The sequence below is a fragment of the Calliopsis andreniformis genome, chromosome 1 (genome assembly GCF_051401765.1).
Source record: "Calliopsis andreniformis isolate RMS-2024a chromosome 1, iyCalAndr_principal, whole genome shotgun sequence".
In the NCBI taxonomy this organism is placed as follows: Eukaryota; Metazoa; Arthropoda; class Insecta; order Hymenoptera; family Andrenidae; genus Calliopsis; species Calliopsis andreniformis.
The window spans coordinates 13,291,767-13,315,571 of record NC_135062.1 but is presented as its reverse complement, the minus strand read 5'-3'; the positions used below and the strand labels follow the sequence as shown (position 1 = coordinate 13,315,571).

Genomic DNA, 23,805 nt, shown 5'->3' with positions numbered 1-23,805 from the left:
AATGCTTTTTAAAAGGACACGACTCTTCTGTTCCGCGATAGTGTACATCGTAAGCGGCTTAAGAGCCTTTTCTACCGCGGCGTTTCAGCCTTCCTTCGAGACTCACCTTCGTTATCCTCTTAATATCGGCTTCTCCACGATATTAGGCGTCGTTTTAATATCGCCTGGAGAAATTGCTCGCAGCTCGACAGCTTCTTTCCATTCTTTCGCAATTAACAGGTGTCCCTTTCTACCTAGAATCATCTTAAAATTCAGTCTCAGGATCTAGATTCAACCGTTCTGTGCGTAACGAAGCATAAGTGACTTCGCAGTTCGTTCAGACGAGTCCTGATTAGAGAGTCCAGACTGCAAACGCTGGCGAACAGGGGTAATCAGTTAAAAGTATTCTCAGCCTCTCCTCATAGCTGCCAATACCACCAATTTTCACTCTAAAGCAGACACCACAAGTATCGAAACTGGCTGGTTAGAATAGATCGTTAAGACCGCGTGACATCGTGTCACGACTTCTAAAAGCACGTAAGTCACCCCTAGAAGACTTTCGGCGCCCCTGATTTCCCAAAGGGCAACCGAACTCGAGATCGGCTTCACATCGATCTCACTCCCCTTCCCAGTCCCTCTGCTCTCGAATGCATCTCGTATGTAGCCCAGTGGTTCTTAATCGCTTTGACACAGTCGAGGCGAATCCTTGCGGTATTTATCGCAATTACGCGACAAATTGGCTAGCCAGATAGCCTCGGTTAAATTCGTGATCGCTGGGAGGAGCGTCTGATCGGCCTCCCGATTGGAAAAATAAATATTTGAGTGTGCAGCCTCCAATTAACGTCCTTTTTCATCGTGCGACCACGCACGCCTATTTTCTTTCTTTAAAGGTTCGTTCATTAGCCGAGGAGTGTTTTAGAGCGCCATTTCCTGAACGCATCCTGCGGGAAACAGTTAATGGACGGATATCCATTCCCCCATGGAAGAACCACTGCGCGTAGATGGGTGTCGTAGCGTCCTGGGAACACTTTGTACGGTTCATAAAGTGTCTCGCGATTGAATTAGCCAGCGCGCATCGATACCCCGACGAAAACGTCCTTTGAAGAAGGAGTGTGATGACGAGGGATCATATCGGGTGTCCTCTCGAACTATTTTTCTCCGATGATCGGCTGCTTTCTAGGGCTCGGTGATGTCTGTGTTCCACTCTCCTTCGAGTTTCCAATGTCAAAGGGAGTTTCGATCTTCCATGAGTAGTTTCTGCAGCGCTTCGCTAACAAAGCTCCGTCGGCTGCCTTGACTAACGCTGCAGAATTTTGATTCGAGCGTGGGTGGTGTCTCTGCTCGGGGACTTCTTTGGAAAGCTGATCTCTCTTTATTGATACTGTGTGCGCTGGTAGAAAGACTCGGTGGTAGGACACAGGCGATGGGAAAATAGTGAGCCTTCGATAAATGCACGTTGATTGAGTTCTCGTGTCAGCTTTTGACAAGGTCTTTTTGACAAGGAAGGTTATTCTGTTCTCTTGGATGTCTTTGGAAAATTGATCTCCCTTTGTTGGTATTGTGTTTGGTGGTGGAAGGATTTTGGGGATGGAAAAATAAATGGGGCCTCGTGTGTACTCTTAACAAGGTACCTCTGTATTATTTAGTAATGTACAGGGTGTTCTACAGCAAATTATATTCGTTTCAGAGTTATTAATTATTGCAGAAATGTTTCAAAGTCGAGTGAAATGTGTCTGACTTGGGACATATTCTACTGCTAACGTACAGCAGTCAGACTAGGCATAGTGGAAGTAGTAGAAGTCAGTAGAATAAGTCTCAAAACTAATTTACATAATTTCATTGACAATTGTAGATAATTTAAAACATTTAGCCACTAGTGTACCCACCTATATTTATCAAAAACAAAGGTGCTCTTGCTCCTCGTCCCACAATCTCTCTCTTTCTGCATAATATTATCGTTACTCCTGAATAGCTTAAAATCGTTGCCTAATTATACATCTAAGCGACCAAGTACAAAGGGTCTCCCCTTCGTTTCTTCATCGAGAGGCCATTGTGCAGGCGTCTTCCACCGTGCAACACACTAGGAATATTTCACCGCGAAAATTGGCCGTGTACTATGCAGCGAAGGGGAAATGCGGGACACGAGAGCCGCGCTGCATATTCGAAATGGCATATAAGATTGCACTCTCTGGGCCAACCTTATTCCACGGACGCAGCACTCGCCTAACGAAATGATTCGAAATGCCTCCCAGCGTCTCGGCTAGTTCCTGCCTCTCTTTGTCTTCCCGAAGCCTTTTAAGCCCTTTCGAGCGGTGGATTTGATCCGAGAGGCCTTTATTCTCGTCAACTCTGCTCGAGTCCTTGGAAATCCATATACCTAATACAGGCAACCTGCGTGTTATAAATTAGAAATTATGCGTAATTGCCTTCAACTTCGTAGCGTGCTTTCTGTGATAGTATCGGCTTAGGAAGTCAGTTTTGTGTATCGTAACCTCGCAGGAAAATTGTGGGGTGTTAAAAATTGAAACTTTTTATTCAGCTAAGGTTGATTTTGAGAATTACTCTCTTGGAGTTCATCGTGTAAACTTGAAACTCGAAGGAAACTATAAGAAATGGAGTAATGGAAATGTTTATAGAGAAAAATTATTAGAGGATTTTCTAGAGCACTAGTGGACAGACACTGTCGTCACAGGAGCCACGATTCACCTACCAGAAATACTCGAAAGCCACAGCTCCTGTTAGAACAGTATTTTATATATGTGAGTGATAACTATTATACACTTGGTGAAATTAAAGGGTCACTACCTTTGAGTCGAAAAGTTGTCGACTTTGAGCTGCTGTAACTTTGTGGAAAATAATCGTAAAGCAGTGAGCCTGAGTCATTTCAAAGGGCAAAGCCTTTATTTTTACATCTCTGAGTTGAATATTTTCAAAGATGCTTTTCCACTGGTCTGCAGACTGAGAAAAAAAGCTGATTTTTCTCTGCACATTAGACCCCTCTTAGAATTGAATTTCAAAGAAATCTAATTTTTAGTCGTAGCTCAATTCGTGCCTCAGTGATTTCTTAATGAGATTATCTACACTCTTCTTGACTAGATCTAAAAAACGTACTCGGTTTTATAGTAGTTGCCAGCGGAGCAAGAGGAAATGAAATTGCTAACTTGCTTTCACGTTAATGCTCCTCCATATATCCCTCTTATGGTGCTTGCCATGGGACAGCCAGTTGACAGTGGCGCGTTGGGAACGATCCGCGTACAGGCTCCTGAAATTTCACGACGCAGGAGATATTAAAGGGTACTCTGAACATAAGCTACTGTACGATCGTATTTACATCGAGGAAGTATGTATCTAGGTGCATCGATGCTTGCAATACAGTGGACTGGTTGTCTCGCGTCCAATCTGCATAATGTCCTCTAGACTCCTGCCAGCACCTCCGTATACATCCAGCAATTACTCCTCCGACGCTCCCTCGTGCACCTGGGAAACTCGATTCTCCATATTCTCAGCGTCCATGATTTTCAAGTCATCCTCTATTGGTTCGTCTCCTTTGACCATCTCGAAACGCAATTTCACTTTTAAAAAGAAGGTGACGTAGAAGAGCATGGTTATGATTACGCTTCTGGGGTACGCAGAATTTAGATATTTTGCGAGGAGCTTGGGAATACTGTTTTAGGAAACGATATTGTGAAATTTGAAACATGGTTTTGGAAGTTGGAAAATTCGATTGGAGAATTGGGACACTTCAGTGTTCATATTTGTCGATTTATTTAGATTTAAAGGAGGTGAATATTGTGGAATACGAAATTGTGTAGTTAAAGGTATTAAGGTATTGTCTGTTATAAATAGACTGTGAATATTTATGCAAGTTTTAATTTTGTCAGAGAGAAGTACATGCAAATTTATTTTACCCTTTAAATATTATAACGTATAGTTCACTTTAAGTGTATTGTATATTTTTGCATATTATGTATTTTCCGTACCTTTTTGCACATTTAAATTTTTCATAAATACATGAATATTTGTAACCCATTTATAAAATCGTGTATTGATTATTGCACGAGTTGTTCAAATATCAAACTGATTAACTTCATAAAACCAAGAGGGTCTTTTCAAAATGTTTAATTTTCCAATTTTTAAATTTCTGAAATCGTGATATTTTAAAGTTCCAAAAATTACAAATATTCCAAATTCAATCTCGCTAGATATGGTAACTATTTTTCAATTTCAAAGCATTTCAGCATCAAAAATGCGAAATCTTGGAAATCAGAATTCACCTTTTTTTACTGGACTCCACTTTTTTTTATTGAATTTCCCTCCCTCTGACGCGCACTCTTTTTCCTTCGTTGTTCGCTCGAAATGAAACTGCATAGGCCACTTGGTAAAGCATTACCGCTAACATTCTTCTCCATTCTGCGCGAAGAAGCAACGACTCAGAGCTTCGAGGGAGCTGTTATGTCGCGAAACGACAGGGGTAGTGGACGAAGCGAAGAAAACGAGTCCCACCCCATTTAATAGCCCCGTAAATTCCCATAGTCGTACGTCAGAGTGTAACGATCGGACATACCCTGTGCAATTCCATATGAGGGCACTATAACGCGTGCCAAATGAACCGTGACGGGAATCTAATCCATAAACGATACGAAGAACATGGTCTCGGCGAATCCAGGGTCGCCTCGATGACCCCTGACCCCCTCGAATCGATTCCAGTTTCCAAAGGGGCTCGAGATCGATTCGAGTCGTACAAGGGATCGACGAAGTTGCTCGTTTGAACCACGCTGAAACGCGTCACGATGATAATGCCTCGTCTATGTCTTCATTCGCGGGCTGGATCGGTCAAAGGTCAAGGATACGCGTTCTTCATCGATTTACCGCGATAAACATCGCTGAAGCAAAACTATCGCGTGCCGTTTCTCGTGGACGACCAGACTCGGTCAGAATGATGCGCCACGTCAAGGACGATCTCGAATTTAGAGCATACTCGGTGCTCTCGGTGAACCCGTGACCCCAGCGCCCTGTGATTCGCGGAACTTTTTATCTTCGACCTCGTTGGACACGCGAAACGAGGGGAACTTGGGTCGAGTGTCTGGGTTACCGAATATGCGTCCTTTGGGACATTCATGACTACGTTTTGGTTCAGGGATTTTATATAGGGTGTTTAGGAAGAGTGTTGTCAAGTTCGAGACGAATTTATTGGAAATAATGGCGAAATGTTTATAGAAAAAATTGTGTGAAAAACGAAGTCTCACTTTGTAAATAAATACTTAATATCGTCTCGTTAACCTTCGAGCAATTTATGATTTCAAGTCCGAAGGAAACAAAAGGATTAATTAATATACAGCTTGTAAATGAATTTTTATACCAATATTTTTGGATTTAGATTTTCGTATTTTTATATTTTAGACTTTTCCACGCGATTTTAGTTACAGATTCACTTCGTAAAGAGAGTCTCAGGTGTATAAGAATTGAAATTGAAGGTTATCTTGGCCTCAGCCAATGGGACCTTGCCAGGTATCCCAGTGGGCGGAGCGTTTCCCCCTCTCTCTCACCTTCGCAGTGTCTATTTATAGATCTCTCTGCTCCATTCAGATTTGAAATCACATGCTACTCGAGAATTCTCTCATGTTAACGACAAGATATTTAGTATTTATTTATGAATACAGACTTCGTTTTTCCTAAGATTTTCCTTCGTTACAAGTGGACACTCGGATGCTTTTTAGACCGATACATTTTACCTTCGTTAATGATCCACCCTCGTACGTGCACTCTCATGCTGACACTTATATTCTAGCTGCATCTTCCTTATGGAAGCTCGGAAAAAATCATGAGAGGTTGCGGGAAAAGATCCTGCAAATTTAGTTTTTTTCAACTGAGGTAACTTGAATCAGTTTTTCATTTTTTTAAAAAAATCTCGGTTTTTATCGCTCTCGTTATTCTCTAGCGTCATTAAGCTGGTATTTATGCTCGACGAACGTGAACTTGCACTTAGGTTTTTTCTACTTAACAATTTTATTGGAATCTCTGCGAGTAATTACATTCACCCTCATCGAAACTGTTTATTTTCTTCGACTTATGCCAGCTATGTTAGAACCAATAGGAACATAGCTTGGAACTTTTTGTACATTGAGTGACTGTGAAGGCGAGTACAACAGAAACGAACAAAAAATGATGGGTCGTCTTTTTACTCTCGCATTTAGGGTTTCATCGTCTCTCCCTAGAATCGTAACGCCTCTTTTTATGCGTTTCTGTAACAAGATTTTGTGGCTCGGTCGTGTATGCCTCATGCGTGTTCACCTCCTCGTCCAGCGTCCTATAAAACTTTTATGGAGGATCCTCCTGGCGGTAAAATCTTGCTGTGAAAGCGACTCCCTTTTTGAAGAATTTGCGAGAACCATTCCTATGTCTGCAGGGCGAGGGTGGGCCACTTAGCGGCGTAGAAAGATTCGAAGCGTTTATCGTTGCTTACCCTTCAACTGTTTTCTGGTAGACAGGACTTCCAATATTCAAATATTAAAATATTTAAATTTTCAAATATTCAAATTTTCAAATTTTCAAATATTCAAATTTTCAAATATTCAAATTTTCAAATATTCAAATTTTCAAATATTCAAATATTCAAATATTCAAATTTCGAACTTAAATAGCATGTATTCTTCTACTGATTCGTGGACCACACTGTCAAGATAAATCTGCAAATTGAAGTATTTCCAAGGATTCAATATTCCAATTAGTTACAACTATATTATTCCAAATAACTTACACCCAAACGTGGCGCTCATCTCCGTTCGATCGGGACTTCCCTTAAGATTTCACCGGTACTCTCGAAGGCACTCGATATTCGATATCTGGCCCCATTTGGCTGAATTGTTAAGCCGACTGACTCCTGACCCAATTAACCGTGCATCTCCCAATCCACAGTGCACTTTCCCTGTTGCACCATAGGACGCGCGTATACATCATTGCTAGATGATCTTATTAAAAGTTCGAAGAATTCCGAGAAACCCAGATGACACCAGAATCTCGAGACTTGCTTCCCAGGTGCCTCAAGGAACTTGAAGATTCGTTAATTCGATCGTGCAAAGAAGCATGAATTATTCACAAGCAGACTTCGTTCTTCGAAATTCTTGAAGATTCTCGGCTGCGGATTCAGGTTGCAGTTTGCATGGCGATAAGTGTGGAAGTCGTCGGGGCAAAAAGGAACTAGGATCGGCGGGTTAACGAAGCCACCCTCGCGGTTGAGCCTCGCGATCGCGGCTTCTCATTGAGAGCGACCCGCTTGAATGGAAACAATTCTCATTGTCACACCTCCGCTCTTGGCGCTGTTGCGAAACAAACTTTTCCTCGGTATGAATGCACAGCCCCTCTTTTCTGCTGCCTTATAGAACGCGCTTTGTCCTAGACGTTCATTCTGTGTCACCGTGCAGCGCGGAAACGAGATAATGATGATCGAAGCTGGGGAGGGGACCAAAATCTGAAGCTACTTTCGAGATGAAGGAAGAAAAGGGGTGGGAGGTTTCTAGAGTCGGGTTGTTAAGGGGGGAGGTTCTAGTTTGGGGTTGAGTCGATAATTGAACGCGACTTGGGGTCGCCGTAAGTGCAATAGAATTAGTTTCTTGATAATTGGACGCGAATTGTGATTCGATAGCTGGAGGAGGTTTAGGATTCGATAGTTGGACACGATTTGAGACTTGATAATTTGTGCGCAACTAGTGTCTCGATAATTGAACGCGACTTGGGATTCCATACGTGCAACAGAATTGGTTTCCTGATAATTGGACGCGACATGGGATTCGATAGTTGGACGAAATTTAGAATTCGATAGATGGTCCCGACATGGGAGTCGATAATTTATGTGCAACTAGTGTCTCGATAATCGAACGTGATTTGGGAGTAGATTAATGGGCAAAATTTAGGATTCGATAGTTGGTCTGAACATGGGAGTCGATAATATGTGTACAACTAGTGTCTCGATAATTGAAAGCGACTCTACAGTAGACAGTAGAGGCTCATTAAATCTCAAAAACATAACACATGTAACATAATGAATCTTTTTTATTACATGAATTTTAATTTATCGATAGTACAATATTTTTTCTCCTTCTGGAAAAAAAATTGACAAAGATCGTTTAGTTATCAGCCCTTCAATGTCCACTTAGAGAAAGTTCGAACTCGAACAGCTGACGGTGCTAAATTTTAGAGGGCCATTGCAAGTGTTGCATGTTAGAAAGTCCAGCAGCTTTCAAGTGGCAATTCATCAAAATTGCACGAAGCGATATCGGACAGGGGAAAGTTCGTTTAACTGTTCCGAAGGCGTTGGAATAAGCTAATCGAGTGGTAGCGAATTAAAAGTCGCCACGCTATCACGGCGAAGAGGAACTTTAAACGCTAGTTCGGAAGTCCCCGTGTACTTTTTACCAGAACGACTTTATTAATTCTCGACGAGGAAGGACTTCCAAGGCGCTCTTTTCCGACTGTTGTTTCAAAGTTCTCGCGTGAGTTCACTTTTCCTGTTCCCTCGACGCAGATAATCGCGGGGGAGCGTTTGACATTTCAAACATACAAAAGTCAATTGAATCCTGCCGCCTTATAGTCGCGCGCGAAATTGCGTTGCTTCTGGGAATCGATGGTAATTTTATGATAATGGTATGAAGACGGACAATTCCTTGAATAATGCAGCTTGAGCCTCGTTCGGTATTATGAACTTTATAAATGAACAGAATCCGGAGTCAGGCTTGAGGAGTGGAAGAGACTCGTGCCTTGAGGACCATTAATTTATTGATAAATTAAACATGTTTGAATCTCCTTGTATAGAGACTGTCACAAGCTACAAGAATCTACGTCTAAATTAAATATAATAATTTTCCAGTAAGTCACGTATTTTTCCATTTAAAAGCTTCAAAAAATGTCGTCAAGTTCAAAGCAGAGTCAAACTAGTAATTAATTTTGTAAAGCACTGCAGCATATCTACCCTTCATCTGCCCCATTTTCCAGCTTACATTTAATTCTCGTTAAGCTTCTTAAGCTTTAACACAGATCAAAATATTCTCCAGCTTCTATCGTATGAATTCAATAATTTTTCAGGAAAAGCTTCATAAGTCGCTGTGCATGAACGTCACTTTTAAAAAATAATGAATTGTCTTTTGTGACTCCCTTTACATGCATAAATGTATTCCAGGGTCCATAAAATGTCCCCGAATGCGATTGTAGTTCCATGCTCGACCCCCGCGGAAGGAAATACGGAAACGTTTTTCCCTGTGGAAACCGCCGCAGATTTTTGGGCGAATTTAATACAGCGATAAGGCATAATTCCACGCTTTTCCAATGGTCGCGGGGACCAAGGGGTGGTCGTTGGAAAAGCTGTCTATCGCGATGTACGTCGAACCTTTTCAACCTCGATGGCTATCGAACCGTGGACTCGCAATATCCGGCGAAGGAGGAATCGACGGCAGAAAATATCAGGGAAAACCACGGGCCTCGACAGTGCCACGATCATTCCCGTTTCCGCGCCTTTGCCTGCATCGATTTTATTAAAATCCTTGTCGACATGTCAGGCTCAACCTGCGCGATCTTGCGTTCCATGGAACAGAATTCTGTCTGAATTCTGAGTGTTAACCTTGTTCGTGATGTACAGTGGCTTCCAAAATTTCGGATATAAAGCTGGGTGAGTAATAACAGAAGTATCAAATCGTGACTCTGTCTCGTTAGGTTCCTCAAATAAAAAAAAAAGATAGTAGTTGGAGGTTTAAAACAAATTATTTTAGTACTAATACATCAGCTTTAAATCTACAAATTTAAATTCTAAAAATAATGTACTGTAGCATTCCTTTCATAGTATTGGGTTATTATTTCAACATGTCAGGATTTTAAAGGAAAAAATTAATTCCCACAGAGCGAAATTTTTATAAGGAAAAAAAACTTGAAACATATATAAAGTCAGCATATTGTTCATGCGCGATTTTCTCCGCAAAATCGGCGATGGAAAACGCGTGCCAGCACATTTAGTAAATGTAACGACACCCCAGCGTCCATTCATTGTTCGCCAGTCCCACCGTGAATAATTCATGACAGACGGGCGAGCGTGAGAAGTTCGAGCTTGAGAAATCGACATCGAGTCGAAAATTCGTGTTAAAATCTACCGAGTTCCCGGGAACAAACATTTTTCCGAGCTTGTCGGCTTTCTGCACGCTTTCAGCGAGCTTTCGCCGCTGTCTTCTCTCTGTTGCGTCTTTTCAACGAGTTTCGGGAACAGTGTTTCGCTGCTCAGCAATCTTTATTGTTTCTACGTCGACACTTACCTGTCAGCTTTAGTCTGAGATATAGTATTGAGTTTTTCCTGAAGCTAAACTCAGTTAACATCAGCTAAAAGAATCAAATGAAGAATGGATTGGAATAAAAAGGCCAGATATTTACAGCTTCGAATAAAAAGCTTCGGTGATTACTGGAATCAAGGAAAACGAACTAGCCGCGAAAACTCTAAAGTAACAAGATCACAGCTTAGAAGCTGTACGTTCAAAAACTCTCATGTATCAAAAGCACATATATCAAGTGCTCTAAAAGGGAAAGTTCAAGCCACAAATGTTTTAAGACAAAATCCTAGGTACCAGAAAAGCTCAGGTCCCCAGAAAAGTTCAAGTCCCCAGAAAAGCTCAGGTCCCCAAAAAGCTCGGGTCCTCCAAAAAGCTCGGGTCCTCCAAAAAGCTCGGGTCCCCAAAAAGCTCGGGTCCCCAAAAAGCTCGGGTTGCCCCAAAAGCTCTAGTTCCCCAAAATGCTCTAGTTCCCCAAAAGCTTGGATCCCTAGAAAAGCTCAGGTCTCCAGAAAAGCTCGGGTCCCCAGAAAGCTCCGATCCCCCCAACAGTCCAAGTTCCCAAAAAAGCTCAAGTCTCAAAAAGCTCATTTTTTCAGAAAACCTCAGGTTACCAGAAAACCTCAGATCCCCAGAAAAACTGTACGATACTTCGAAGACTGCTCACAGGTCCCTAGCATTCTTCATTCTTTCCACCTCATCCCTCACGAATCATCTCCAATCCACTCACCGCTCCTAAATCGTCCCGATATCAGCCGCGACCCCTTCCAAGCGTAACTCAGAAACCAATCTAGGGTCAACTGAAATGAATCTCACAGACAACAGTTCCCGAGGATGCGTGACCCCGCCATTCTCCCGTAAACAATAAACTACTTTCTCGCCACAGAGACGGTCCTGCTCCACTTTTAATCAATTGCAGAAAGAGGAAAGGGAGAATTCGACGCGAATAAACGGAGAAATACACGTTCGTACAGCAGGTCACGTCGAAGCGAATATTTCTTGATTGTCTCGCGCGCCTTTCGCCGGGCGCGATAACGAGCTGCCAGCGTAAACCGTGCTTTATTCGAGCACGATAAATCCGCGGGGCGAAAGTTGCCGCGCTACAAGTGGTTCCGGCATTGTTACTCCCCCGCTTCGGGCCTTTAATTGTAAATAAAGAGCTGGACGCATTGAAACGCCGCCGTCATTCCGCCGAGCGTAAAGAAGCAACAATCTGCGTTTCACGGACGAATCTGTATATTTAGACGGGTGGAAAATAATTGAAAGGCTAGGCATTTGGAACGCTTAAACTCGGGATAAATTGTGTTTCGTTATTCCTGCGCGTTCTACTTGTCGATGGCACAAAAAGCCCCAGTAGAACTGTGCGCCACAGACGAATCGTTCTCTTGCTATTGCGGGCTTCTGTGCGCTGTAGGCTATTGTGTCCTGTAGTGTCACAGCCTCGACGAATCAGCACGCGCCGCGTTGCAACAGTGGGCGGAGCGTTCCCCCCACCAGCGCCCGCGCCAGTGGCGTGGAGTGGAGGGGCGCTGCGAGGGTATTCGGTATGGAGAGCGTGTCGAGCGAAACGAAGAGATACTAATCGAGTCACGGGGCGGAAACGAGGCTGAGGGTGCATTATTCGGAAGAAGGATCGCCCAACCACGGTGCTCCCCAATTATTTGATACCATCGTGGGTGTCCCGTAATTCCGCCAGGGCTCGACGTAAACGATGCGTGTCACGCGATTCAATTATTGGACCGAGTATTATAGCACGTCTTGAGCCTTCGCGCGAGGAGGGAGGGGGCCCCCTTGGTGGATTAATAGATCGAGACTGTTCTAATATCAATGTTTCACACGCTTGCGTGGGCGATTCTGCTTCCGTGTATTGAAGGAAGATTGGATGGCTTGGTGTGTAAGAGAGTTGAGTAGAAATCAGGGTTCTCTGGTTTACTAAGATTTTTGCTTATGGTTATTTAGAAGTTGAAGTATAATTATTGAATGTTATATTGAGGAATATTTTCTTATACAAGGAGATCGGTAATTGTAGTACTATTCTACTTAAGTTTAAGAAGACTTCCTCCCTCAAGAAGTTAATAAAAGATATGTCTAATATTTCTAGAATTGGGATCTGTAGATTCAACAAATTCCTCAGTCAATATATATGCATAGATTAGTAGTATGAAGAACAGGAGCGACGAAATTCGATCCATTTGCAAAACCGAATGTGAAAAAGGGAAACGGTGGAAGAAAAGTGGAGGACTACGAGGATTTCGAGTAGAATCGAATTTCTCATAATATAGAGGTGGCAATTAACGCGCAGCGATTGGCAGACAGGGAAACGTTGCAATTCAATTAATTGACGTGATTTCCGCTGACCGCTGCAAAGGCTTCCAATTAATGTAGCGCTCCCTAGGGCGGAAGTGGTCGTTTCCGTCGGACAAGCTGATGTTTTGTTTGAGTCATTTATTTTAATAAATGAGCTCGAGTTATTGCGACTGACGCGGGCGAATCTGACTTTAATTACTCCCGACGAAAGTTTCCTTTGCTTGGAGAAGTATTGCTTTCATCTGTTATCGCAGGGCAGCTCTGAATCAATTTTACGCGAGGTGGTAACTTCTGATCTCGTCGAGAACCCGAGGTATCTTTTTAGGGGAATATTAATGGTGTTGATCGCAGTTTTTCTCTTGCCCACGCTTATTTCAATTTGTATGAATCTTAAGCTGACCGTGCTTCTCTTGGTAGCCACTAGTTACAAATGTAATTATACGCGAGTTGCAGTCTTGAAATATTCTAGTATAGATATGAGGTGGGAAAAGTCAGATTGAAAATAAATATAACTAAAAATTCGTCGACCTCGACGCGCAAAGAGCGCAGCTACGTCGAATAAGATCGTATTGTTACACGTCAATGAGCGCAGCCTTTTCGTATCGCTGAGGCAGGAATGTTATTTCATCTCTGGAAGAGAGAACCGCGGCACAAATATTTCCATAAAAGTATTAAAGAAATTTCCATAAAGTGGCGTATGTATTCCTTCGGAAACCGAAATATGAGAGGGTGAATTTTGAGCGCGGCATTACACAGCCAGCCAAAAAGACTTCGTGCTCTAGCATCTCACGTGAAATTCGTATTTCATTCGACACAATTTTCCTGCCGCTTGATCTTGCGTCTCTGGAATATTAAAATCCTTCTTTCCCCTCCCTCCGACCAGGTAACTTCTCGCGAGCCGCATACGTCGTCGTTAAAAAGTAGTTCACCGCAGAAAAACGAACATTCGAAAACTACGACCTCCTTGTTCGTACTCGCAACCCTTCAGCCTTCTGAACGCCATTAGCGACTGCAGTCATTCAAGTGATCAGTGCAAACTGTGCGAGAAACGCCCATGGCCGCTCGCGAGAATGCCCAAGAGATAGATCTATAGACCTCCCACATAGAGCATCTGCAAAGCATTAGAATCACCGAGCTTGCAAGTGTTGAAAACCTTCAGGCTATCTCTCTCCAGACTTCAACCTGTCCCTCTCGAATAGCGTAAGAGTATAGCCCACAAGAAATTATTTATTAATCTGTAGGCTTGGGAGGGTTCATCGAGATCAGCCTAATTTGGGGGTCAGTCGGAACAAGAGTGATCTATATACGTATATCAAGCTCTCTGACCTTTTCTGAATCAGGTTCTCAAATCTTTGACTGTCAGGTAAAATTACCTGTGTCATATTTTCATAAAATTTGAATTTAGGAGTAAATTAAAATCCAGAATATAGAATTTCTATTTTCAGAGGCAAGAAAGAGATCAGGCAGAACTTCTTCGCTCAAAAGCGAGCGTTCAAGAAGACACAAGTTCATAAAATAATATTGAAGTTGAAAACTTGAAATATTCCAATATCTCGAAGCCACAAAAATACATGACTTAAGTCGTTTTGCTGTACAGCCAGATGAATCATCATCTGCGAATGACTATGTCGAATACTACTTCGAAATTGCTCCAAGAATCAGTATTCTTCCCCATGGTAATAGGACTTGTCCATCGTAAAATCCTGTCCCATTTTTGTTCGACGATCGTGAATCTGAGTCAGCGAGTCGCCGAAGGGTCCTTCAGGATCCCCAACAGTCGTCACCGTTCGAACCGTGTGAAATTAATTAGCTCTCCTCTGGAGACGGTTTTTCGCGAGTGTTAATCACTGCGAATAGATACGGAACGAAAGGCGGAAGAGAATTCAGCGCGCGTCCATTGTCCCAGCTCTGACTCCTATTCTGATAAAGGACGCGTCCTGGCCCAGATTTCCAAGGAATCGTAATTGCGCTCGGCTTTTCACGGGAAACACCATTTTTTCTTCCTCACTGCGCACTTCCCTCCTTTGAAAGGGTTGCTTATCCCTGAGGAAGCGGCGCTAATGAGACAGCGAGATTAATGCCTGTTCCAAGCGCGGCGACAGGACTCTGCACGCCACTCCTTTCGTGTTGCTTTGCTTTTTGAGGAGTGGAGGAGAAGGTCTTGGAGTATCTTTTGTCACTTCAGACGGATATTGAAATGAGGGAAACTGGGGTTAGTCGTTACATCTTTCGATTCTTCTTCCTTTTTTTCGTTTTGGATTCTGTATTAAGTGGTAAAAATATTGCTCACTTAAAATCTAGCTGGAGGCTTTTCAAGCTTTCTAATTTTCATGAGCTACTGACTGGAAACTGTTCTTTTAACACTCTCGAGACTACAAGTTTTCAAGACAGTACAAAATTCAAAGAAATCATTTTTTAATCTGTTCAAATATTTTAGTATTCTTACTCAATATTAATTGACAAAAAATAGCTTCTATAAAAATTAAGGGTATAAGTCTCTATTCTTCTTTCATTTTCTTATATTTCTTCGAAGCATTTCTCCAAATTGCAAAAATTTCACCTGCCCTTTCACAAGTAGTGCCACTCTCCCTGTATAGAAAAACTAACTGTAACTTTTCTCATCACAGTAGTTCGGCGAACAGCTTAAGACGTCGCCAACGAGTGAAAAATGCGATTTTCGAAAACGAGCAAGTGTGTATAAATGTACCAGCGAAGTGAAACGAAGCAGGCTTCACTGGGGGGTTTCACGGTTGGAAAGTCTGAGAAATCGCGGCAGCTCTTCGTTCTCGGGGGTGCGATTTAGATTTAAAGGTGTGATACTCGTGTGAGAAAGGTGGCTGTTTTCAACTGAACTGGATCTATCTGTTGTCAGCAGGAACGCCTTTATGGATTTGCAACAAAACGTTCGCCAGGCTTTTGTCTCTCCAAGTTCGGTCTTTAGTTTACTATCCAGGGTCGTTTGAAAATATTTTATGAAGCGTGCACCTCGTAAAAAGTAATAGTGTCGACCCTGGGTGAACCTATAGTAGATATCTACTCGGATAAGAAGACCAAAAAATCTTTAAGAATTATTAGTTATAGTTTTAGCCAATCAGATTGCGTGAAATTCATTTGTAGGCGGGGCAATGCTCCGCCCCCTATTGCGTCAACATTGGAACGCATGGAGGGGAAAAGGCTCCGCCCTTGGGAGCCACGTGGAACGATCCAATTGGTCGAACTCTTTTCAGATGAAAATATTTCTTCACTTAACGAGGTTCCTTTTACGTGTTATTCTATTTTTTCAATTCGAACACGTCTGGAAATTCTAATCTAAACTAAAGTAATTAGAAAATGCTACAAATATTTAGATAGAGGGTCTAGTTTTTGCCAGAGAAGGACTCTGATTTTCGAATATCTGTCGAACTCGCTCCAGAGATCGAAGTTACGAGATAGTCAGCAAGTTTCGTGCTTATCGTTTGTGGATGAGCTGACAGAACACGGAAACTTTGGAGCCCTATCAATATAAAGAGAACGACAGGGACTCCAGCTAGGTTCCAACCTCCTGTGTGCCTTTCGAGCAGCAAACTTTGGATATCGCGCTGATTCGACCTTCCAATCAGCCTCGACTATAAGCTTTCAACCGCATGAACTTACTTGTCTTCCTCCCTCGAATCACGTAGGTACAATCGATCCAACTAATTTCTTCACCCTATTCACTGTCTACAGAAGATCATCAGGGGGGTCAATGAAAAGCCAAATACCGCTTTCCTGAGTTTATCGTTCACCCGATAAAAGATTCAGAATAGTTTTATTGAGTTCAATCTGAACAGGAATCATTATTACTAGTTTTTCCTCGGGACTCAAGCTTTCGTTCTCTAAAAGAGACACTAAATTTTCAATCGATCGATCTTCGTTTTGTTCTTCCACAGCATTGGTGTCCTCAAGACTCGAAGGACGTTTAAAAAGCTTGTCGCTTAAATGAATCATCGAGAGTCGGCAGAATGAAATGAAATTTAGAAGCCTCGTTCGTCCGAGCTCTCGAGACGGTGATCGATAGATCGAATCGGATTGGATGACTAGCTACTTGTCATTGTCGAGAGCTTAATCACCCCCAATGTCTTCGACGACAAGGACTCTATGCACTTCCGAAGTTAGTGTCTGACCTTCGTCTTTTCTCTGGACTTCTCAGAGAGTTCTTAATTACGTAAGGAATTGGAAAAGAGGAATTTCTATTGTGGTTATATCCAAGGAACCAGGTGGAATCGGTGCCAGCGTTAATTAAAAGAACTCTTTTTTGATTCTACTATTGACAGTGTTTTATGTTAGCTTTTCTTCTACTATTGCTTTTGCATTGCTGATGGAAAAGTGATAGTAGTAGAATGTAAAATTTCGAAAACTGAAAGCGTGATTTAATTGTCACTGTGTTTGTAGCTGACGTGGTTCTGTATTCTAATCACTTGTATGCTTTTCGTTCCACTTTTTATATATTCTGGGTTGTGTTAATTTTTAGATTGCTGATTTTGGATTCTGTATTCTATAAAATTGTATATTCTATAGAATTGTATATTTTTGATTCTGTGTGCTACATTCAGTGTAGTTTTGTATTCTAGTTTTCATAAAACTTTATGACCTCAATTGTTCATTCTACATGTTACCTAATTCTGTATTCTACCAAAATTTACATGCTTCATTTCATATGCTATAGTCTACCTTTTATTAAATTCTACATTTCACATTGTACTTCTTGCTATATTCTACAATATTTTCTATCGAATTCTATATTTTTTATGTTTGCATTCGTCATTCTACATATTCTATATATATCTATATTTTACTTTTTATGTGATTGTATATACTACTCCTTTCAATCTTCTATTCATCTCTGCATTCTACCGTCTATCTTCTACACTTTGTACTCTCTCCAATACTATACCCTGACTTTTTCCATATTACATTTTACATTCTATAGTGTATACAATACTACATCATTCATTGTACATTCTACATTCAGTATTCTACATCCTCCACCTTACATTATACATTCCACCAAATTCTACATCATGCATTTTACGTTCAACATCTTCCATTCTAGGATATATCCACTGTTGACAATTCTTCAAGTTAGCTTATCTGCTACAATCTTCTGCTGCAGTTTCTTCTACATTTTCATCTTATAGACTCACGACACTCAGCTGCAAACATTAACGAAGTTCCACAATTAAAAGTCTATTTCCTTTATTACGTTGTTCGTTGCTTCTGTAACGTTTCCTGTAAATTCCTCAGCCAAGTTTCTTCCCAAAAGAGTCGACCACGAGAGGCAAAACGAAAGAAGAAGAGGGTTAATCCCTTTTTACGGTTCCGATACCTTTTCCTGGTAGATACGCCGACCATTGAAAGTTCACTCGAATGAATTATTCACAAGTCGAACGAGGAATCGCCAATGGACTTTTAGGGAGGCCAGCTCCTCCAGTAAGAGGAATTTGAAGGCTCCTGCAGTCGTAAAGAGTTACATGCCTTTGCAACCCATCGCTTCAACGATCGCGTAATGGTCGGTTTTCTGAAAATGTCCGCTCCAAATGCAACATTGTCCTGCCACTGACTTGTCAAGCGCAGGACCGCTCTAGACTTCTGCAAAAAATGTTTAATCGAACACTGCCGTCACAAATGAATGGCTTTTTTGACGGCAAGAAAACTCGCGAAATTTCCAATTAGTTTTACTGAAATGCATTTTATACCCCATTCTATTGTACCGAAAATTCATGATTGTAACCCATGGGAGTGTTAAATTGAATCGGAGAGTTGAAGAACAGGAAGTTCGAAGTTGGCCATTTGCAACTAATCTGGAAACTGATATCTGGGCCTCAGAACTAAATTGTATTAATTGTAAATCATACGAAGAAGATTCAATATAATACTCTATATATAGCTCTGAGATTCTTTAAAAATACCTAGCTTTGGACTTGTCCTGTTCTTCAACTCACTGATTCAATTCAGATCGCGATTTTATGTTCATGAGAAATGAAATCACTTTTCATTAATTATTACGAGACACTCTATGCATAAAATGTGATTCTACCTTCGTTCCCATAATTTTTTTGTCGGTCTGTGTTTAGGCAGCATGCAGAGGGTATAAGCATGAGTGAACAGAAATGCCACGAGGGTTATAAGCGAGGGTTTAAGCAACGCGAAATTCTTGTCCACGGTTCGTCCTGTAAACAGGAAGGAAGAGGCAACGGAGCACTTTGATTGCGGCGCAGAGCTATCCAGTTTGCAAAAGGAATAGCAAGTTTCAGCGAGACGGGCGCGGCTTCTTTTTCGGAACCCTATTTCGGTCGAGGTCTGTTTACGAAATCCAGATACGTATATACAGCCACGATCAAAAGTGTTAGGACACTTGCTGAATCACATCATATGTATTTGGCAAAAGCTCTGAAATCAGTGATTAATTACACTAAATGTGTGAAATGTGTCTGACTTAGAACTTATTCTACTGCTAATGTGAACTAGTCTGGTCAGAGAAATCATAAGCAGAGCGATACATAAGTTGTCTGAGAGGCCTAGGAAAAATTAGTAGAGTAAGTCCCAAGACAGACATAGAAAAATCAGTAGAATAAGTTCCTAGTCAGACGCAGAGAAGTGAGGCTTAAGCCAGACATTGAGAAATCAGTAGAATAAGTTCCAAGTGAGGCACGTTGTAACCAGTAGAATAGGTCCTGTGTCAGGTCCAGGAAAATCAGTAGAATAAGTTCCAAGTCAGGCATAGAGAAATCAGTAGAATGAGTCCATAATTAGATACAGAGAAATCAGAAGAATCAGGCTTAAAACAGACACAGAAAGATCAGTAGAATATATCCCACCCTAGACACTGAGAAATCAGTAGAATAACTCTCACGTCAGACACAGCAAAATCTCGTCTGACTTATCATGTAGAATCACTCTTTAAAGTTTCTAATTACTGACGATTTGTATTATAAAATGGAAGTTCATTGATGGTAGTAAGTGTCCTAATACTTTTGGAAGGGGGTGTATGTATACGCGTCTCGGTCGGAATATCGACGGCAGTCGGATGCTGAATCGAATTCCACGCGGATATGACTTCCGTATCGAAGGAATTTTAATAAAGAGCACACGGATCGTTGCTTATTGATGCGAAATACCGAACCGTGGATTAGTATTTTCTCATTTACTCCCGCGTCCTCTTCGTCCTGTCGCTTCGTTTCGTCGCGTTCCTTTCTGCCTGCAGAGCTACATAATCTACTCTTTGAGTAGTGCATTGCTGGAATTGGGATCGGTTCGATGTATGGTGAACATCGTTTCATTCGACTGTGCTTCAAAGGGCTGCAACTTTTTCTAATCTTCGAGAATTTTAATGAAGGTTCCGATAGAAAATTGAGTGTTTGAGATATCACTTTTTTGGTGTAGAACTTTTGTATCTTTTTGTAGGGCTGCTACAATGCTGCTAGGATTTATTCTATATTGTGTTCTAGGTTTTACTCGGTTTTTTATTCTATTTTATTCTGCACCTTTTATTCTACACTTAATATTTTACATCTTCGATTCTGAATTTGAAGAGAGTGACCCATGCTGCATCATCTGTTTTGCATTCTATAATTTAGAATCTGTACTCTTTCCCATGCTACATTCTAGATTCTACACATGCAAACTCTACCCAGTTCTACATCAGTAATTCTACATTCTGTTTTCTACAGCAAACATTCCATATTCTACATCATCCTAAACCTATATTTTAATTCTAATTTCCACACCCCAGGTTCTAAAATTGATTCCTTGTTTTCCAAAGGAAAATATGAAACGAGTCTTCTAAAGGAAACAGCAACCATGAAATGTGTTCTCATTTCACGAGATACGTACCTCTTTCAACTTGTCTTGCAGGCTATTTGTCTCGCAATAAGCTGTCTCTTTATATCAACTTCACTGTCTACTGCTCCCTTTACACCTCTGGAATTCAATTTTATTATTCTGCAAACGTTTTCACACGGTTTGATAGCTCTCGTCGAACCTCCTCTAATATTCTCATTTGCTGAAGCCAGAATTCCCCAAAGGACAGAACCATGAAACTTTGATGACCGCAGATGTTCTATAGACGTAAGTGCAGTAGCACTTTAGCACCGTGCGTACGGTGTTTATCGGGATCCTCGGTGTCTCGAATGGGATTAGGTAATCCACTCTTTGCGAGCTTTCCCTCTCGCGGAAATCTAATTCGATGAGAAGCTCGCAAACACCGTTTAAACAGGGTCCAATGTCGCTTCCAGCGCATCCAGTCGATACCTTAACGTTTCCCAGTAAGTAGTGTGAGGCAAATCTGTTGTAAACTCGTGAAGGGATTGGATGAAGATTACGCTCTCGCTAACGTTTCTCCGAGTGCAGCTAATCCTGACAATTCTCAGCTTCTCACCATAAAATTCTTCAATGACAAAAGGAAGATTATCTTAAAATATATCTATCTTCTACGATCTCGATAATGTTTTAACTCTTTAGCTCATAGTGTCCCCCCATTCATTTTAAAGCTGAAACATTTACTTGAAACGTGTCGCAAACTCTGTCTTTAGTGTTAATATCTAACTTCTTTTGATAGGAATCTGTAGCTTCATTTATTCTGAAACAGGCCTGTATATTTATAAAAAAATGTATGTAAATAAAAAAAGCTCAGGCGTCTTCTCGAAAATTAATATTCGATGATATTATATTTCAGATACCCTTTTCGTGGTCGAATAATTTTTTCAAGCATCTATTCTTATTTTCTTTTCTGCTAACCAGGCTTCCAGCAGCATTCTAAGTACGACAATAGAAAAAATAAGTGGGTCATACATGTCTCACTAGCCCCTAAAGGGTTAAGGGTCACTATGTTAAACGATTAAATACTGTACACCAAAAATGTAAAGTTTCATTTGAATTCTAGACCAAGTGGACGGCAGACGAGGTCATGCACCATTCTCTGAAACTTTGATCCTTTTAATCGAGCAGTCTCTGCCCTTCCCCTCGCCTGGGAAAAATGCGATAACGTTTCATGCCATACGCGAAGCTCCATTTGGCTGCTGGCCAACATTTTTTTTTTTCGCGTGCCAACAGAACGAGCAGGAAAAGGAGGCGGAGTGCGTGTAGGCAGTCGGGAACAGTTTCACCTTGACCAAGCTCCGCAGGCTGGTTTGATTTATGAATTATTCACACTCGACGAATTACTCGCCGCCTACTTTTCCATCGACAACCCCCTTTTCACCCTTGTTACGACATATCGCTTTTAGTCGCGTCAGAGTGACACAAAGACGCCTTCGGGATTTTAAATCTTTCAGGAAGGGTGAAACTAGGGGGAGGGTTGAAAGAGGGATAGCTGAAATTTTGAGGGACAAGCGGAAATAGGAATTTAGGAGGGGATATCACATTTTTTGTAAGTAGTGTAACCTAGAATAGGTCGAACGTTCTCTGAGTAGTATAGCCTGGAATATGGGCAGACTTCCAGCAAGTGGTATATTTATCCTAACGATAAAAACGTAGAATTATTTTGGGAATTAAGAAAAATAAGGGTTTCAGTATTAAATACGTAATTAAATACGTCCCCTCCAAATGGTTCTTAATAAAACCACCACCTGGAGGACCTCCAGTGCCCCTTTCCCTAACAATACAACCCTCTTCACGCAGTTTTCCCTCTCCATCTCTCGTTTGCGACCATACCGCGCGAAACAAAGGATCTAGTTCGTCCCGTGGCAGCGTAACGAGCGCACGTAGTTCCCTAATTTTTCGAACCGACGCTAGTCAGAATCCTCGTCGTGTTTCAGCTTGTTCTCGGACCTGAGGAGCCTGGCGGGGACGACCCTTATGAATCTCTTGGCGGCCCTCTTCATGGTTCAACTGCTCTTCATCGTTGGAGTGGGCGGTGTTCAGGTGAGTTTCGACAGCTTCCTCGGACACGAGAATCCTCTCGTTTCGATCTTGTGTCTTGCACCGTGGCAGACACGGCTGCAAAGGAAAGGAACAGCAGGGAAAATCGGGAGCGAGAAATCGAGGCCTCATCTCTTCTTGTCTTCCACTTGGAAACAAATTTTGTAAGCTCAAAGTAACTTCAATATTAACATCAATATTCTACAGTGTAAAAAATTAAGTGATAAAGTTAGAAATATGTCAGACAAAGAAGAAAAACCATCACAATAGTATTGGACTAGTACTTACAGTAATTATTATTCAATTAATGATCTGAACACGTGGCAGGGAACCTATGAGTTATCACAAGAATTTTCTCATAACGAGTAAACAAATTCAAGCACAAACACGTCCACAGAGTAGTCTAATAAAATACATTTACTCAGGGGAAACTGTGGAAGATAAGAACAGATTATACTGCAAAGCTACAGGGCTTCATGCATAAGCAATGTAGTTTCAACAGATCGTCTTCGATCCTCGAACCCTTGAATTTAACATTCCAGAAACTCTGTAAGCATCAGCAGGCTTTGGTAGAAGGAATAATTCGGATTTATCCAGTTTCATGTACCTGCTGTTCCTTTTTTGTATTTCTTTTTGAACGAGCGAGAGGTCGAAAGAGATTACTCGATTGATCAAAGTAGCCGATGTCCCAGGGTGAGGCGTTTGAACAACAGAAACCTGAGCACCGTTTTTGCTCGGTTTTTACCGCGTTCGTGCGCTTAAATCCCCTTTAATTAAGTCTTCGCGAGCCCGTAGCCTCGCCACATCGGATTTTCCCGTGAAGCGTCTCTCAAGCATCCTCGAGAGGGACTGCTCGTAACCTGTGGATCTTTATGGATCCAATTCGAAAGTTCTACGTAAGTTACGACACGGGTAACTAATAACCTAGCGTCGATCAGACGTGAGAGGAAGACCGAGGGGAACCCCCAAGTGCTCTCCTCGCTGCAGGAGCTGTAGAAGCATGAGTATTTAATGCACCTTATTGGTACTTGTTAATCTCAACTGAAGAAACTGTAGAGAATGTGAAAGTACTGATGATAGGAGAGTTGGAAACTATGGAGAGTTTTGCAAGTGTAGCGATTATTTTCTAAAGAGGCTCTGCCAATTTGTAGGGCTCGTCAAAATGAAAACATTGATATTCCATATGTAGGAATATGTAACTAATAGTTAGGTACAATATTAACAATAGATATAGGTTTGTGAGTCTTATTCTCTTGAAAAAATTTAGAAAGTTAGAATTTTTTCAGAATAATTAGTAATTCTAGTTTTAAATATAGTTATTCTTTTTAAATATAGTTATCTC

The 23,805-nt window shown here is 41.5% G+C and overlaps 1 protein-coding gene across 1 annotated transcript in view; it reads left to right on the top strand.

The window, feature by feature from the left end:
• LOC143180906 (adhesion G protein-coupled receptor E3) overlaps positions 1 to 23,805 on the top strand; it is a 73,177-nt gene that overhangs the window by 24,089 nt on the left and 25,283 nt on the right. The window contains exon 3 of the mRNA XM_076380955.1: positions 22,361 to 22,466. Coding sequence (XP_076237070.1) covers positions 22,361 to 22,466 — 106 coding nt within the window. The remainder of the gene's footprint in view (positions 1 to 22,360; positions 22,467 to 23,805) is intronic.